General features: G+C 31.7%; 1 protein-coding gene across 2 annotated transcripts in view; it reads left to right on the forward strand.

Moving 5' to 3' along the window:
• The window catches only part of LOC126880027 (protein unc-93 homolog A), an 88,386-nt gene that overhangs the window by 42,021 nt on the left and 29,537 nt on the right, over nucleotides 1-16,828 (forward strand). Inside the window, exon 3 of one of the 2 annotated variants that reach the window (XM_050643557.1) lies at nucleotides 14,630-14,790. The exons of the other annotated variant lie outside the window; for it this stretch is intronic. Within the exon in view, the coding sequence (XP_050499514.1) occupies nucleotides 14,630-14,790 (161 nt within the window). The remainder of the gene's footprint in view (nucleotides 1-14,629; nucleotides 14,791-16,828) is intronic. 2 annotated transcript variants of the gene reach the window in all.

The following is a 16,828-nucleotide window of genomic DNA, read 5'->3' on the forward strand; positions in this document are numbered from 1 at the left end:
CTTGACTTTATGCTTTTAAATTCCCATTCTTGACAAAATTTAACAAATTCATTGGCTGTGTATTGTGGTCCACCATCAGAGTAAAATATTTTTGGTATTCCATGACGAGCAAATATCGATTTTAAATGTGTAATTATAGTTGAACTGGTTGTATCGTTCAACAGACAAATTTCTGGATATTTAATAATAATCTTCTGTAATAATCTACCACCATTAAATAACTTTTTTGACCTATGTAAAATATATCAGAGCCAACTTCCTCCCAGGGGAGTTCTGGGATATTGTGTGGAGTCAAAGGTTCTCTCTTTGCATTTTCAAATTGTGGGCAAATTGGACAACCTTTAACTTCATTCTCAATGTCAACTGTCATGGAAGGCCAATATAATGATTGTCTAGCTAACATTTTACATTTATTTATTCCTTGATGGCCATAGTGAATTATTTTTAACATTTCTTTTCTCATTACATGAGGAAATATAATTTGACTATTCCTCATCAACAAACTATCAAAGAAGGTTATTTCATCTTTAATCTTAAAAAATGCTTTTAAATCTTTATGTACATTATTTAATTCTTTTGGCCAACCTTTTTTTATGAAAGTCTTTAGATCAATTAAAGTTTTGTCTTTGCTAGTCTCTTCTTTGATTTTTTGCAGTTGATTGTTTGAAACATTAATGTTTAATCTTACTAAACAAATTTGTGATTCTAGTTCAATATCTAAATCATTCTTTATTACAGGCAATTTCGAACAACATCTCGATAGCGTATCAGCTATATATAATTCTTTACCTTTTTTATACATCAGATTATAATCATACCTCTGCAATTTAAATAACATTCTTTGAAGTCGTGGTGGCGCATTCATTAAGGGTTTCTTCACTATGGATATCAATGGTTTGTGATCAGTTTCTATATCAAACTTGGAAGCATATATATAATTATGAAATTTCTCACATGCCACCAGAACTCCAAGAAGTTCTTTTTCAATTTGTGCATAATTTTGTTGTGTTAAAGTTAAAGCCTTTGATATGTAAGCTACTGGTTGACCCTTTTGTAAGAGTACAGCTCCTATTGAGTCTTTTGAACAGTCAACCGATATTAAACACTTTTCATTTATATCAAAATGTCTTAATACTGGGCTTTTTGAAATTATTTCCTTAATTTTACTAAAACATTCATCATGTTTATGTGACCAATGCCATTCTACATTTTCTTTAATTAATTCCCTAAGAGGTGCGGTTAAGTCTGACAAATTTTTTATGTGTTTAGACAAATACGTTATCATTCCTAATAATCTCTGTATGTCTTTTTTATTTTCTGGCTTTTTCATATCTTGAATGGCTTTAATTTTATCACTATCAACACTTTGACCATCTTTATTGTAATTAAATCCTAAAAATTTTACATTTTTTACACCAAAACTACATTTTTGATAATTAAATTTGACATTATTTATCCTAGCTCTTTCTAAAACTTGATATAAAGATTTATCATGTTGTTGTTTTGATGAGCCATAAACAATTAAATCATCAATATATGTTTCTACACCCTCCATATTAAATATTTTACTGAATCTTTTGTGAAACACCTCACTTGCTGAACTAATGCCATAAGGCAGTCTTAAAAATTTATATCTACCATAGCAAGTGTTAAAAGTACATAATTTACTACTTTCATCATCAAGATTTATGCTCCAAAATGCTTTTGAGGCATCAAGCTTGCTGAAATAAACGTTACCTTTTAAATTTGCAGCTATTTCATCAATCGTAGGGAGTTGAAAGTGCTCTCTTTTGATAGCTTTATTCAAGTCTCTAGGATCTATACAAACTCTTATGGAATTATTTTTTGGTTTTCTTACCAAGACTATCGAGTTGACCCAATCTGTAGGTTCATCAACCTTCTCAATTATTCCATTTTTCTCCATTTCAGCTAATTCAAGTTTTAGTTTCTCCTTTAATTGTAGTGGAATCTTTCTTGGAGGATGTATAACTGGTTGTGCAGTTTCATTTAGCATGATTTTGTATGGCTCATCCAAGCAGCCTATACCTGAAAAAACTTCTTTAAATATTTTTTTCACATCAGAGTAATCATTTTTAAATGTAACTTCTCTAGAATTCAAATTATTTTCACTTTTTTCTATAGTATTGATTCTTTTTAATATATTTAAAGCTTTACATGTAGGAAGACCTAATACCGTTGGTGAATTAATTTCTACCACATAAAACATTATGTTGTACATGTTATCTTTATACTTGCATTCTAAACTACATTTTCCAATGACCCTAAGGGTTTCATCCGAAAATGTCGTTAACCTGCAGTTTGTTTTCTGTAGTTCAACATTAACTTCTAGAGAATTTAACTTATTTATTGATATTACGTTTGCCATTGCCCCTGTATCTAATCTACAGCTTAATTTACGCTTGTTAACTTCAAAATTTATCATGAAATCATCATCAAAACTGCTATTTTTAGTATTTACCAAGCCTATAAACAAATCATCTGATTCTGAATCATCTAGATCTACATACTTAATTTGTTTTTGAAAACATTTTTTTGCATAATGCCTTATTTAATTACATAAATTACACTTAGCTTTATATGCTTTGCATGGTTGGCCTCTGTGCTCCATTCCGCACCTACTGCACCCTGAACTGCTTCCAGATTTACCATTGAACTGGCCGTCTTGGGACTTCGAATGAGTTGGATTCACTCTTCTGTCTTCCCACTGTTCTCTATTTTCATATTTCTTATTGAAATTTCTTTTCTTTATGTAGTGCACCTCCTCTGACTTCATTTTTTCAGACTGGACTTTCGAACTTTCTATACTTTTACACAGATTAATTGCTTTTTCCAAGCTCATCTCATCTTCTTCTAATAGTCTCTGTCTCATCGTTTCATCTGCTACCCCACAAGTTATGCAAGTCTTAATCAGACTGTCCTCCAAATTCTCTAGCTCACAATTTTTTGCCTTGTTTATAATATCTGTTATAAATTTGTCTACTGACTCACCTTCTTCTTTATTTTCTGGTGAACAGGCAATACCTTGCATTTGACACGTTGCTTTTTGGCTTGAAATGTGCTTCAAATTTTTTTATAAACAGTTCTAACTTGTCTTTTTCTTCTGTTGAGAACTTAAACGTGTTATATATTTTGAACCCTTCGTCCCCTATTAACTGTAATAGCTGTGCACACTGGGTTATTTCAGGTTTCTTTGTTAATTCTGTAGCTGATAAGTAGTTTTTGAATCTTTGTATGAAGAATTTCCAATTTTCATACACGTTACCTGACATTTGCATCGAGTTTATAGCTGCCTTGAATTCCATTGCACTTATATCTTCTTTTTTTTTTAACGTATTCGATTTAGTTCGGCACCATGTAATGTTATAATGTAACACGTGGTAGGGTTCCTAGGTTAACTTTGGAGGAGAGGTTATAATGAAACAACTTGTATCTATCGTGTCTAGATTCAGAATGGTTTTATTTCCGCTTCACTGTACTTGTCACTGTCACGTCACTCTTACAATATTACCAACTTGAGTGCGTTCCGAATACTACCTATTTACATACATCACAGGCGTCCCTTTTGGGTAGGGCAACGGTTATTTTATCACATAACTTTTTTGTCTTTAACTTTTAAGCATTTTTGACACTGGATTATTAAATTGTGAGGTATTCTAGTACTAAAATATACTCTTGGTTTAAGTCGGTAGGACACACGGTTTTCAAAAATATCGATATAAAAATTTTTAGTCTTTTGATTTTGAATAGAAATTTAAAAAAAAACTTAAAAAAAACGGAGTATTTTCCCAACGTAAAGCAAGAGTAACTTTTAGTATAAGCCAAGCCGCACACCAAAGAAACATGAAACGAAAAACATGAAACATGAAACGAAAAACATGTTTCATGAAAAGAAAACACTACTAAAAAAATCTCAAAGTCCGCCTACTAATGAAACGAGTGTGATTCATACTCATGACACATTTTTATTTTCGGAGAGTCTCATAAATGGCCGGATATATATTTGTTTAGCAGTGGTTTATTTCCATGAAACGTAATTTACGTTTCATGTTTCTTTGATGTGCGGCCGGGCTTAGAATACCTCATAACTTAATAATCTCGAGTCAAAAATGCTTAAAAATTAAAGACAAAAATGTTATGCGATAAAATAGCCGTTGACCTACCAAAAACGGACGCATATGACCCGTACTAGAAATTTGCAATTAATAGAATCGATTCATCAGTGAAATATAAATAAACGTACCAGTTTTCGGATTTCTAAACAATTTTTTTTGGAAATTCAAAAAAAGAAAAATTTTCAAATCGATTTTTCTAGAAAATGGTGTGTCTTATCGACCTAAAACAAGAGTACCTTTTAGTTGTAGAATACTTCACAATTTAATAATCCAGAGTCAAAAATGTTTAAAAATTAATGATAAAAAAGTTATGCGATAAAATTACTGTTACCCTACCCAAAACGGACGCGGACGCCTATGGCCGGTACTAGAAATTCGCAATACATGGAGTCGATTTATCTCTGGAAGATAAATATGTGTACCAATTTTCGTTTTTCTCAATAGAAGCGTTCTGGAGTTATTTAAGAAAAACTAATTACAAGACGCCATCTTCAAAGAGCTCTAGCTCCCTTAGGAAGCATTTTCGGACTAGGTGAATTGGGTTAAAATATCTTAAAATTATCTGAGGATTCTCCTGTCTTCGTTTGTCGGTAGAGTTTCTGGACACCCTATATAAAATTAGATTTTTGAATAATTTGTCTGAGATTGGGAATTTGTCTTTGTGTTCCTCTTCAAGGGAAACATCCACAATTCACATTGTTCTTGGAGGATCTGTGGTAAAAGTATTGATTTTAATCTCTCGTTAATTATGTATAGTAAGAAAAACTTTACTGCGTGGGAGAATAGGGCTGTAATACGGTAGTTATTACACACAGATTATTATACAGCAAAACGTATACACACAACATATACTGTATAAATATCCAACAAAAAAGATGGAGGAGAAAAGATTTCTCTAAAAATCGTGGTATATTTTATGATCTTGTATCGATATTGTGTTGTGGATCGAGTCCAAAGAAGTATACAAGAGGGATATTACAGCTGCCAAATATGTGCAAGATATATAAACAATTTGAAATAAATTATATGAAGCTTATTGAATTGATCTGAATGCGGAGATGGCATTCAAATAATAAATATTTCTAAATAAGGGATTTGAAAATGTAATATAATAATATTGTTATTTATTATTAGATAATATGTCTTTCAGAAATAAGGGCCTAGCCGGGTAAGATGGTGAAAAGTGCTCCCAACTCAATTTAAATTCCATATAGGTCACTTTTTAGCACATATAGAGGAACTCACTTTCTGAAATTTTTAGCCCCCTAGGTGGTCACGTGACCCCCCTAGAGCCTAATTAGGCTTTTTATGTTTTTATTTTTTATCTCAGCCGCGTCAAGAGCCAGCCAAAAACTTTATTTAAAGAAGTTGTAAGTTTCAAAAAGATCTATATGAAAAAATTTTTTTTATTTTTTGGCGGGAAATTCGAATTTTTAGAACAATTTTAAACTTTTAAATAAATCTGAAAAAAAAACTAAGACACTCGTTTTTACGAAAATCATTTATTATGTGTATTTTTGCACAATCTTTCACCCTGAATTTTTTCAGTTTTTTAAAATTGGTGAAACGTACCTTTAAAAATAAAAAACCGCATTTTTTCGGTTTTTTTTTTCGTTTTTTATACAATTTTATACATATTTTTCAAAAAAGGTAACACCGTCACTAGAATAGGTAAAAAAATAAAAAATAATTGGGGTTTGCTTAATAAAATTTTTTTGTAACGCCATCCTTTTTCAAGATACAGGGCGTTGAAGAAAACATAATTTTACACATTTTTTACGATTTTGCCGAAACTACTGGCAACATTGCAATAAAATTTGGCAAGTTTTAAGAGGTAGTTATTGTGCATTTTTTGACATACAATTAAGAATTTTATATTCATCATTGGCGCGCATACGGGTAACGGTCTGAACTTTTTAAAGAAAAAAAGATGGTACGCCACTGACCTATTTCAAATTAACAATCATTTTTGAATTCCTCGTTCCATTTGTGACAAAAAATCTATCTTCCCATTTTTTCATACGACGCGCCGTCTTGTTGCAAAAAATAAAATATCTTAACGTTTCCAAAGTATTCGAATTAATTTTTATAATGGATGTACGAGTTTATGTAGATATATGTAGATGTAGAAACTATTGTACTCTAGAAGTTCGAATGCTTTGTAAGGATTAAGATCTTTTATTTTTTGAATAAAAATGGCGCCTCGTATGAAAAAATAAGAAGATAGATTTTTTGTCACAAATTGAATGAGGAATTCAAAAACGATTGTTAATTTGAAATATGTCAGTGACGTACTATCTTTATTCTTTAAAAAGTTCCGACCATTACCCCTATGCGCGCCAATGATCAATATCAAATCCTTAATTGTATGTCAAAACATGCACAATAATTACCTCTTAAAATGCGCCAAGTTTTATTACAATGTTGCCAGTAGTTTCAGCAAAATCGTAAAAACTGTGTAAAATTTTGTTTTCTTCAACGCCCTGTATCTTAAAAATGGATGGCGTTACAAAAAAATGTTATAAAGCAAATCCCAATTATTTTTCAGTTTTTTACCTATTCTAGTGACGGTGTTACCTTTTTTGAAAAATATGTATAAAATTGTATCAAAAAACGAAAAGAAAACCGAAAAAATGCGGTTTTTTTATTTTTAAAGGTACGTTTCACCAATTTTAAAAATCTGAAAAAATTCAGGGTGAAATATTGTGCAAAAATACACGTTATAATTGATTTTCGTAAAAACGAGTGTCTTAGTTTTTTTTCAGAGTTATTTAAAAGTTTAAAATTGTTCTAAAAATTCGAATTTCCCGCCAAAAAAAATACAAAAAAAATTCATATAGATCTTTATGAAACTTACAACTTTTTTAAATAAAGTTTTTGGCTAGCTCCTTATGCGGCTGAGATAAAAAATAAAAACATAAAAAGCCTAATTAGGCTCTAGGGGGGTCACGTGACCACCTAGGGGGCTAAAAATTTCAGAAAGTGAGTTCCTCTATATGTGCTAAAAAGTGGTCTATATGGAATTTAAATCGAGTTGTGGGCACTTTTCACCATCTTACCCGGCTGGGCCCTTTGTTAAAATTTACTTACCTAAACCAAAAGTTTTTGTCTTGGAACTACAATTTAAAAGATTAAAATTTTACAAATGTAGTAGTAGATATACATAGTACATACATGTGTAATATAGATCATAAAACTAAATTGATAGAAACCTCGCTCTTTATAGCGATGGCCCATAATTCTTAATCAATAACTAAGCATATAATAAATAATTAATTATACGTAAAGATAAATAAAACTAAAACGTGTAATATAGACGGCGCATGTGCGAAAATAGGTCGCTCAAAATATTTACATAATTAGACATGGTCAATTTTTCATTTAAAGTTAAACTCACCCTCCAAAATAAATAAATTATAAATCCATAAATAATAAATTAATTCGCGAAAGCCAGTAGGGATATTTAATACTTTAATACCTTTCTCCGCCTACTTCAAACCTTCATTTATTCTTGTATCATATCATATGCCCTACCCAAAAAAGTCAATGCAAAAAGATGTGAGGATCACAGACTCATTAGCCTGATGAGTCACACTTTAAAAATATTCTTAAAAATACTACATCAAAGATTATACAAAAAATGTGAATGGGACATCAGTGATTCTCAGTTTGGGTTTAGGCAAGGTTTGGGAACAAGAGAAGCAATAGTAGCAACACAGGTGTTGGTCCAAAATTGTTACGATCAGAGGAAGGACGTATTCCTGTGCTTTCTAGACTACGAGAAAGCGTTTGATCGTGTCCAACATCACAAGTTAATGCAGATCCTCAAGAAGCTTGATATAGACCAAAAAGACATAAGATGCATTGAAAACTTGTACTGGTATCAGGCAGCACAATTAAAAATAGACAATTCTATATCCAAATCCATACATATAAGAAGGGGTGTTCGGCAGGGATGTGTGCTTTCCCCTCTTTTATTTAACATTTATTCGGAAGCCATATTTCAAGAGTCTTTGGAAGATGCAGAGATGGGAATCAAAGTGAATGGAGTATTAATCAACAACATACGATATGCTGATGATGCTGTCTTAATTTGCGACAACATAGCAGATCTTCAACAACTTGTTACTATAATCGGAGAATACAGTAAGCGAATGGGATTAGAGATTAATACCAAAAAGACCAAATTCATGATCATCTCCAGAAACTTGGATGCATTTGAAAACTCCACCATAACACTGAATATTAAGTCCATTGAGAGAGTGAGCAAATTCAAATACCTAGGAACGTGGCTTTTTGAAGACTGGGCATCGGACAGGGAAGTAAAATGTCGCATTGAGCAAGCTCGACAAGCTTTCGTAAAATTCAGGAAGGTACTGAGCTGCTCAGAGTTCGACCTTACACTGAGACTAAGGTTTACTAAATGCTACGTGTGGTCGGTGCTGCTATATGGCATAGAGGGCTGGACACTCAAAACGAGGGATATAAACAGATTAGAAGCCTTCGAAATGTGGCTTTATCGCCGTATCCTAAAGATACCATGGACGGCGAAAGTCACAAATGTGGATGTCCTTAAAAGAATCAACCAAGAACGTCAGCTTTTCGAAAACATCAAGAAAAGAAAAACGGCGTATTTGGGTCACGAATCATGCGAAACGAAAAATACCAGTTCCTTCAACTTATAATCCAGGGTAAAATTGAAGGCAAGAGAGGAATAGGACGCAAGAAAATGTCCTGGCTCCGAAACATAAGGCAATGGACAGGGATTACCGACATACAATCACTGATCCACATTGCAAGAAACAGAGAGTTAATGGAAAATGTGATCGCCAACATCCATTAGTGGATTTGCATTTGAAGAAGAAGAAGAAGATCATATGCAGATAAAGTTTTCCACGAGTTCCATTTTTTGTTAGAATAATAGTAACTCTATCACTCAGGCCCAATAGACCAGGGCGCATCTGTAAAAATATTAGTACATTTGGACGTTGAGAGGTGACACAAATTTTTTTGCAGAAATTGCTTAAAAATCAATGAAATAATAATATTTGAGTTATCCTCCCTCTCAAAAGGTCCGGAACATTGTTTAAATAATCAAAATGTCAAAAAATTAAGGAAAAATTCGACTTTTTTCTTCGTTTTTTCATTATCACTTTAAAAGTATTCATTTCCGAGAAAATTTGTACTGACATAAAAGTTGCGTAATAAAATTTCCCACAATATATAATTGGTTAAAAATTTAAAAAATAGTCACCCTTGTTGCAAAATAGCAATAATTGCGAAAAAACCATACAAAAAAAAGTATTCGCATTTTACGTTTTTTAACCATTTATCCTACACTTAGAACCTTCATATTTCACCCAGATAAACTTTGTGATACAGTAAAACAATACTGTAAATTTCATTAAGATCGGTTTAATAGATTTTGCAAAATTAATTTTGCAATCCAGCTTTTGCAAAAAAAATTAATTTTTTCAAAATGTTACAGGACTGAAAATAAAGCAGATAGCAAGTTGAAATTTTTTTGCGTATAGAAGTGTACTGTACCTTTCATTTGCAATTTTGCAAAATTAAAATCGATTAACACCACGGCGTCAAGATTTTTTTCAAATAAACATTATCTATTGGTGCTACGCGCAGGACAGCGAATAGTTTGCTCTGATTGGGCATTTCAATGACCTTTGATAATGATTGATACATTTTAATTTTTATTACATTTCGATATAAATAAATAAATTTGTTTATTGCAAAATAAAAACACATACTCTATCCTTTGAAATAACACTTTCATTAGCAAAAACTTTCTTTGTTCATATATTTTACCTTAGAGAATAAAATTTTATTATTTTTAAACATATGCAATCGTTTAAACAATATTTCACAAACAATAATAAAATTAGTTTGATTTTTGTGGAATTAAAATATTAAAATACAACAAAATATAGAGTAAGAAAATAATATATTAGATAAAAGTTGAAAGAAATCTTGGTGGAAATCAACTTGTCTGAATCGAACACCGCTTTCCTGCGCGTAGCACCAAAAATTAATGTTCATTTAAAAAATTTCCTGACGCCGTGGTAATTAATCGATTTCAATTTTGCAAATTGCAAATGAAAGGTACAGTACACTTCTACAAGCAAAAAATTTTCAACTTGCTATCTGCTTTATTTTCAGTCCTGTAACATTTTGAAAAAATGAATTTTTTTTGCGAGAGCTGGATTGCAAAATTTATTTTGCAAAATCTATTAAACCGATCTTAATGAAATTTACACTATTGTTTTACTGTATCATAAAGTTTTTCTGGGTGAAATATGAAGGTATTAAGTGCAGCATAAATGGTTGAAAAACGTAAAATGCGAATACTTGTTTTTGCATGGTTTTTTCGCAATCATTGCTATTTTGCAACTAGGGTGACTATTTTTTAAATTTTTAACCTATTATATATTGTTGGAAATTTATTTACGCAACTTTTATGTTTATACAACTTTTCTCGGAAATGAATACTTTTAAAGTTATAATCAAAAAACAAAGAAAAAAATCGAATTTTTCCTTTATTTTTTGACATTTTGATTATTTAAACAATGTTCCGGACCTTTTTGAAAGGGAGGATAACTCAAATATTATTATTTGATTTAATTTCAAGCAATTTCTGCAAAAAAATTTGAGTCACCTCTCAACGTCCATCTCAAAACAGATGCGCCCTGGACTACAAAGACTTTTGGTTTGTTTTTTATGAGTATATCTCGAAGTGCACCTTTTGGTGAAGATTTGGAATTGTTATTAAGGAATATATCGATGGCTTCAACAAGATCGTCTGTTATATGTCTTCAACAAGATCGTCTATATAATTACTTACATATGAAAATTTCTTGACCTGATTTTAAAAAGTAAAACTTTTTCTAATTTCTACTTCTATCTGTTCTGTTCTATTATGTTTGAACAACTCATTGATGTATTCTATTCATCTCTTTAATTTTTCGTTTACTTATTTAACACTAGTTTCCCATTTGTATCTTCCAGTATTGCCGTTTTTTTCTATTGTTATTTATTGCTTTTCATAAATTGCCACAAGGAAATGGCTTCAGAACAACATTTTCTATTGTTGTGAGTTAATTCTTTAATTTTTTTATGTGTGTGTGTTAAAATTATCATGTTTTTTCTGATAGTCCTCTATTTCTACGCAGTGTTATTTTAACCATTTTCCTTTGACTTGCTTAATTTTGTATTTTATTTGTTTATCCACTTTTTTGTACATCTGATTATCTTTATTTTCATGTTGACTAATTTCTTACATTAAATATAAAATTTCCTCCATCGTCAATTATTTCTTTTCGTATCTTGTTGGCCCTACATAGTTTGGATATTCGTACAATAACTTGAAGCGGATAGATTTCCAGAAATTATCTGACCTGCTTTAAATGTGACTGTTATTGAGCAAGATAAGAACTATTCCAAATAGTATGAAATTTATACCTGATCAGGCATACCCCTTCAAATATCTGCTTACTTTCCGTACTTATGTCATGTCATATACATCAGTGGCGTGCTGGCCATATAAATGAATCGGTGCAATCACCGAGAGGCTGCGGCCTCTTGAGGCCGGTCAGATAGGTTTTCACAAACATTTTTAGATGTAACAAAAAAATATTTTTTTAATTTCTAATCGGATGTTAATTTTGCTAATAATATGAATAAAACGTTTAAAAAAATCAATTTTTTTAATTGTGAAATACAGTTTAAGTAAATGAGTAAAACTCTATAGTCTATATACATAAATAGATTGCTACAGATATTATTTATTTTCATACATACAAGTATATTTATGGTTTTATATTTTCCAATTTCCTTCAAACATGTATGGACTCTGCAGAATTAAAAACTGGAAAAACGTCTTGCTCATTTTTGACCGAATTATTGAAAGTATCTAAAACGATTTGATCAAGACAAATCAAATCGTTTTATGATGATATAAGCACTCTACATCCTAGAAATTTTGAAACAATAAAAAAAATGGTATACCTTTGATGGCATTTAAATCATTTACTCAAAAATTAAGAAAGTTTTATCCTACCATATCTGCGACTGCAATTACAGAAGAACTCATGGATTTTGCTGATAAATGGATTGTATTAAAAATAGGATTTTGCAAAATACTGAGATTATAGAAGATGGAGTTAATGCATATGTTCAGCCTACAGAAAGTATGAAGTAAGCTTATCCAAATTTAAATAGTATAATATAAAGCATTTATTAACTCTTTAGTGACACAATAGTATCTTGCGAAAAAAGATTTTCAACATTGAAATACATAAAAAGTCGGTTAAGAAGTACTTTAACACAAGATCATTTTTATGCTAATGGCTATAGAAAAAGAAGCTTTGTATGAGCTTAAAAATGATGAAATAATCGACGAATTTGCTCAAAAATCTATTTTAATGCGGAAATTATTGATCGAGAGTTAAGTAATTATTTTATAAAATAATTGCAAAATAATATTTAGATTATTGCGTTGTATTAACATTTTAAATATTGTTAAATTAAATTATTTGTACTGTACTTGTATTTGTACTCTCTTGTATAAAGCCGCGTTTACTCGATGACAATTGGCGAGACAATTGTCATTGGACAATTGTCATCACGTGGTTGCGGATTGTCGGAGGCCAGTCCAGTTGAACGAGAAGATGTTTATACGGGGCCAACTATTGCCATGGCAGTAGACAGCTAAAACATGACCGACTGCTCGTCATCTGTTGTGTCCGGTGAGGACTTAAAACTAATGTTAAATCAACTTTACCGGGAATTTATCAGTGAGTCTTGCAATGTGCTAGAAGAGGAGTTACATAAGAAGAGGGAGTGGACAAGGAAATGACTTTGTCACTCCACTTTGGTGCCATTTTGCTCAAGAATAACCAGACGTAACACAAATAACACAAACTACGTGTATGTTTTGACTGGCACAAGAGAACTAGAGGGAACTGGCAAAAAACAAGACAGCACTACTGGCCTACACCGTTCACATGGCGCCAATTGTCGCGACAATTGAGATTTCGAGTGGTGGGGGGGGGACTCACTGGGCGCAGCTCATTGTCCTCAGTCTACTCCCGGAGACAACTGAATTTTGGGCCAATTGCGAGGGTAGTTGGCAAGGCAATTGGCCTGAAGTGTTTAGACGAAGACAATAATTTCGTGCCAGTCAGTTGTCTTCTGACAATTGTCTCGCCAATTGTCATCGTGTAAACGCGACTTAATTGATTTACTAAAATGCAACTTAATACATAATTGAAAAATTCTCAATTTTATTTTACTTGTACCTTAATTACATCAAATTCATATTATATTTATTTAGGAAATTATGGTTTCTGCCTTACTGCATACAATATTGTCATTCATGTCAATTATTATTTGTAAGATTTATTATTCTTAAATGAAAAAATATAGCAAATTAAGAAAAAAATCATTGAATTCAAAGTTTTATGTTTGATTTAAAAATAATTTATAATTTTGTTTTTTTAAATACCGAATAAAACATCCTGATAATAGAAGGTAAAATGAGGATGGGAGGCCGCTTTTCTATAAAATCGCCGGGCCGCTTGAAAAGTTCCAGCACGCCACTGATATACATACATAGATAAAGACACATGTGAATAGAATATTGTAAAAGAATGATTTACAACAAATTAATTTCGAAAAAATATTGATAATTATATAAACTTTTTGACTGGCCTGTTTTCTCCAGCACACTGTCTTTAACCTAATTCTAAATCATTAAGTGCATATACAATGCATTATAAACTATGTACTAAAACCGTGTTAACTCATTATAAATCACTGCATCTTAATGTCTTATTTGTCATTCTCCATATAAGTGTATCATACATCCTAAAAACCTAAAACCTTTAATACACGGTGCCACTATAGTATGCGGTCTACCGTCGTGTTTCTGCTATATCGTGAGATCTACCGAGGGATGCGGTGTATAACCTGTATTATATTACAGTGCCGGCAAAACAACCTTTACAAAGTGAATAAAACGCATAAGTCATATGAATTATAATTTTAATTATTTTACAAATTAATACTTTGTCATAATAATTGTCATAAGCCAATTTTGTGACTTATTCCCAACTAAGATAGTAAATTGATAGGACAAAGTATTAATTTGTACAATTAAAATAATAATTCTTCCTATTCATGAGTTTAATTCACTTTGTAAAGATTTTCATTATTATGTGCAAACCCTTCTGAGAAAATATTAGGGTGTTTTTTAGCTGCACCTACAGGTATCGGCAAAACATTTTTACCAAGTGAACTAAATGCATAAATTTTAAAAATTAATACTTATTCATATCAATTTACTATTTTAGTTGGGAAAAAAACACAAAATTAGCTTATTCTGTACACTATAATAAATTTGCACAAGTAGAGCGCATCTTAGGGGTAGACCGCATAATATTATAGTAGCACCTAATACACTTAACACTTTACACATCTTGTAGGGCCGGCATTGGGCCATCTATGCGGTGGATGCAATGGGGCCCTAACAGAGGTTGAAAAGACAAAAATATTACACAGGTTTTCTGGACACAATAGAATAACAAAAGCAAGAAGCAATCCTCAAGAATCAAATAGGATAATATATGATGATTTCATAGGGGAGGTAAGCAAGTATGTAATAGTGGACATGTATACTTTTTTCGGATTTGTATTAGCTCGTATATTCGAAATGCACAGTATGATAAATTTATGACATCATCATCATCATCAATCAGCTCTGATTTGTCCATTGTTAAACATAGGCCCCCTCCAGATATTTCCATCTTCTTCTGTTTCCTCAATTGTGTCCTGTGTGTCCTCAATTTTTCACCTGATGTTTTTGTGAGAGCTAAGGTTTGTGCTTCGTATGTGAGGACTGGTAGAACGCACAGGTTAAAAGTTTTCCTTTTTATATGGATTGTTGGTATATATTTTTTTTAACACTTCTCTCATTTTTCCGAATGCAACTCAACCTAAACTTATTCTCCTGAGTAGCTCGCATGTTTGGTTTTTTTCCACAAGTTCTATGGGCGACTTCTCGATTTCTATTAGTTTATTGGGGACGAGATTTGATCATCATTTTTGTTTTCCATGGTTTATCTATAAAACGACTCTCTGTGTTACTTGCTGTACTTGTTGAAGCTAGTAAGACGTCTGTTATAATAACAATGGTATAGGCATATCGGAGACCCGTGTTGAGCTGCCCCCCCCCCCCACTTGCAAAAATTAAAAAACAAATAGCCCTGATTTATGAGCTATTTATGAGCTCTCATATTCCGCAAACTAAAAATTTTGAGCTCGTTCCACTGAGCAGGAATTTAATACCCTAGTGGGGGGGGGCTGAGTCAGCCCCCCCCCACTTAAAATAGGACTACTTAAAAATAGGAATATTGAATCGGTTTTTGCGGCAGAATTACGAGCTATTTATGAGCTCTTGAAATTATATAGTTTCGATTTTTGAGCTCATCCCCTTCACCCCCAAACAACCATTTAATTGATTTAACTTAAGAGAAAGATGCTGAGAAAACTTAAAATATATCGTATTGCGAATATAATTTCTATAGCTTATATACTCTAAGAATAAACTATTAAATCAAGAGCATTTCGATTATTGAGCTACAACCCCTTCGCCAGAAAACCACCCTATCTTCCCGGCTTAAGAGAAAGTTGTACTTAAAATGCGTTAAACTAATTATTTGGCGACTACATATCATTTAATAATTTATAACCTTCCAAATTACGCGCATTTAGATCAGTAAATTGCAATTTATTTTGTATAGTGCAGTCACTGAAGGTAAAAATCAACGATTACCTTCAATTTCGGTGAACCTTCATTGATTTTCACGAAAATTGGTCAGTGGTTAGAGGATACGTCAAGAATCAAAGGTGACATGGTACCACCTTGCGCCTTTACCCTGAGGGTGGATACCGCCCCTTCTCGGGGGTGAAAATTATTTCATAAAAAATAACTGCACAAATCAATAAAAGAACAAATTAAAAGCAAAATTTATTATATAAAGTTAATAAAATAAGTAAATACGTTTTAAGTTATTAAAGATCAAAGATTTTAATTATTTGTGAAAAAAATGCATGTTTTGAAGAGGTTTTTTGTAAATCACTGAAAAACTGTAAGTTTTTACAAAAAAGTTAATAGTAGTTTAATTCGTATAGCTTATATTCTAAGAATAAAGTCTAAAATCACGCGCCTTTCGATTATTGAACTACAACCCCTTCGCAAGAAAACCATCCCATATTCCCGGCTTAAGAGAGGGTTGTACTTAAAATAATTTAAATTAATTATTTGTCGACTATATATTGTTTAATAATTTATGAGCTCGCAAAATATACGCATCTCAATTATTGAATTGCCATTTTATTTCTATAGTGCAGTCACTGAAGCTAAAAATCAACTATGACCTTCGATTTCGGTAAATCTCCATTCATTTTCACGAAAATTGGTGAGCGGATTTTGATACTATCAACTTTTTCTGGATCTTATTTTTCATAGGTATTTCTAAGTACTTTGACAAGTATGTAGTACCTAAGTGTTATAAAATGCATCTCTTTCCCGTTATTTAAGCTTGAACCCTTAGATTTGAACAGTCGCGGAAAAAAATATACATTTAATTACCAATAACTTACTTTAAATTAACATTAAAGGG

Source organism: Diabrotica virgifera, chromosome 2, assembly GCF_917563875.1.
Source record: "Diabrotica virgifera virgifera chromosome 2, PGI_DIABVI_V3a".
Lineage (NCBI taxonomy): Eukaryota > Metazoa > Arthropoda > Insecta > Coleoptera > Chrysomelidae > Diabrotica > Diabrotica virgifera.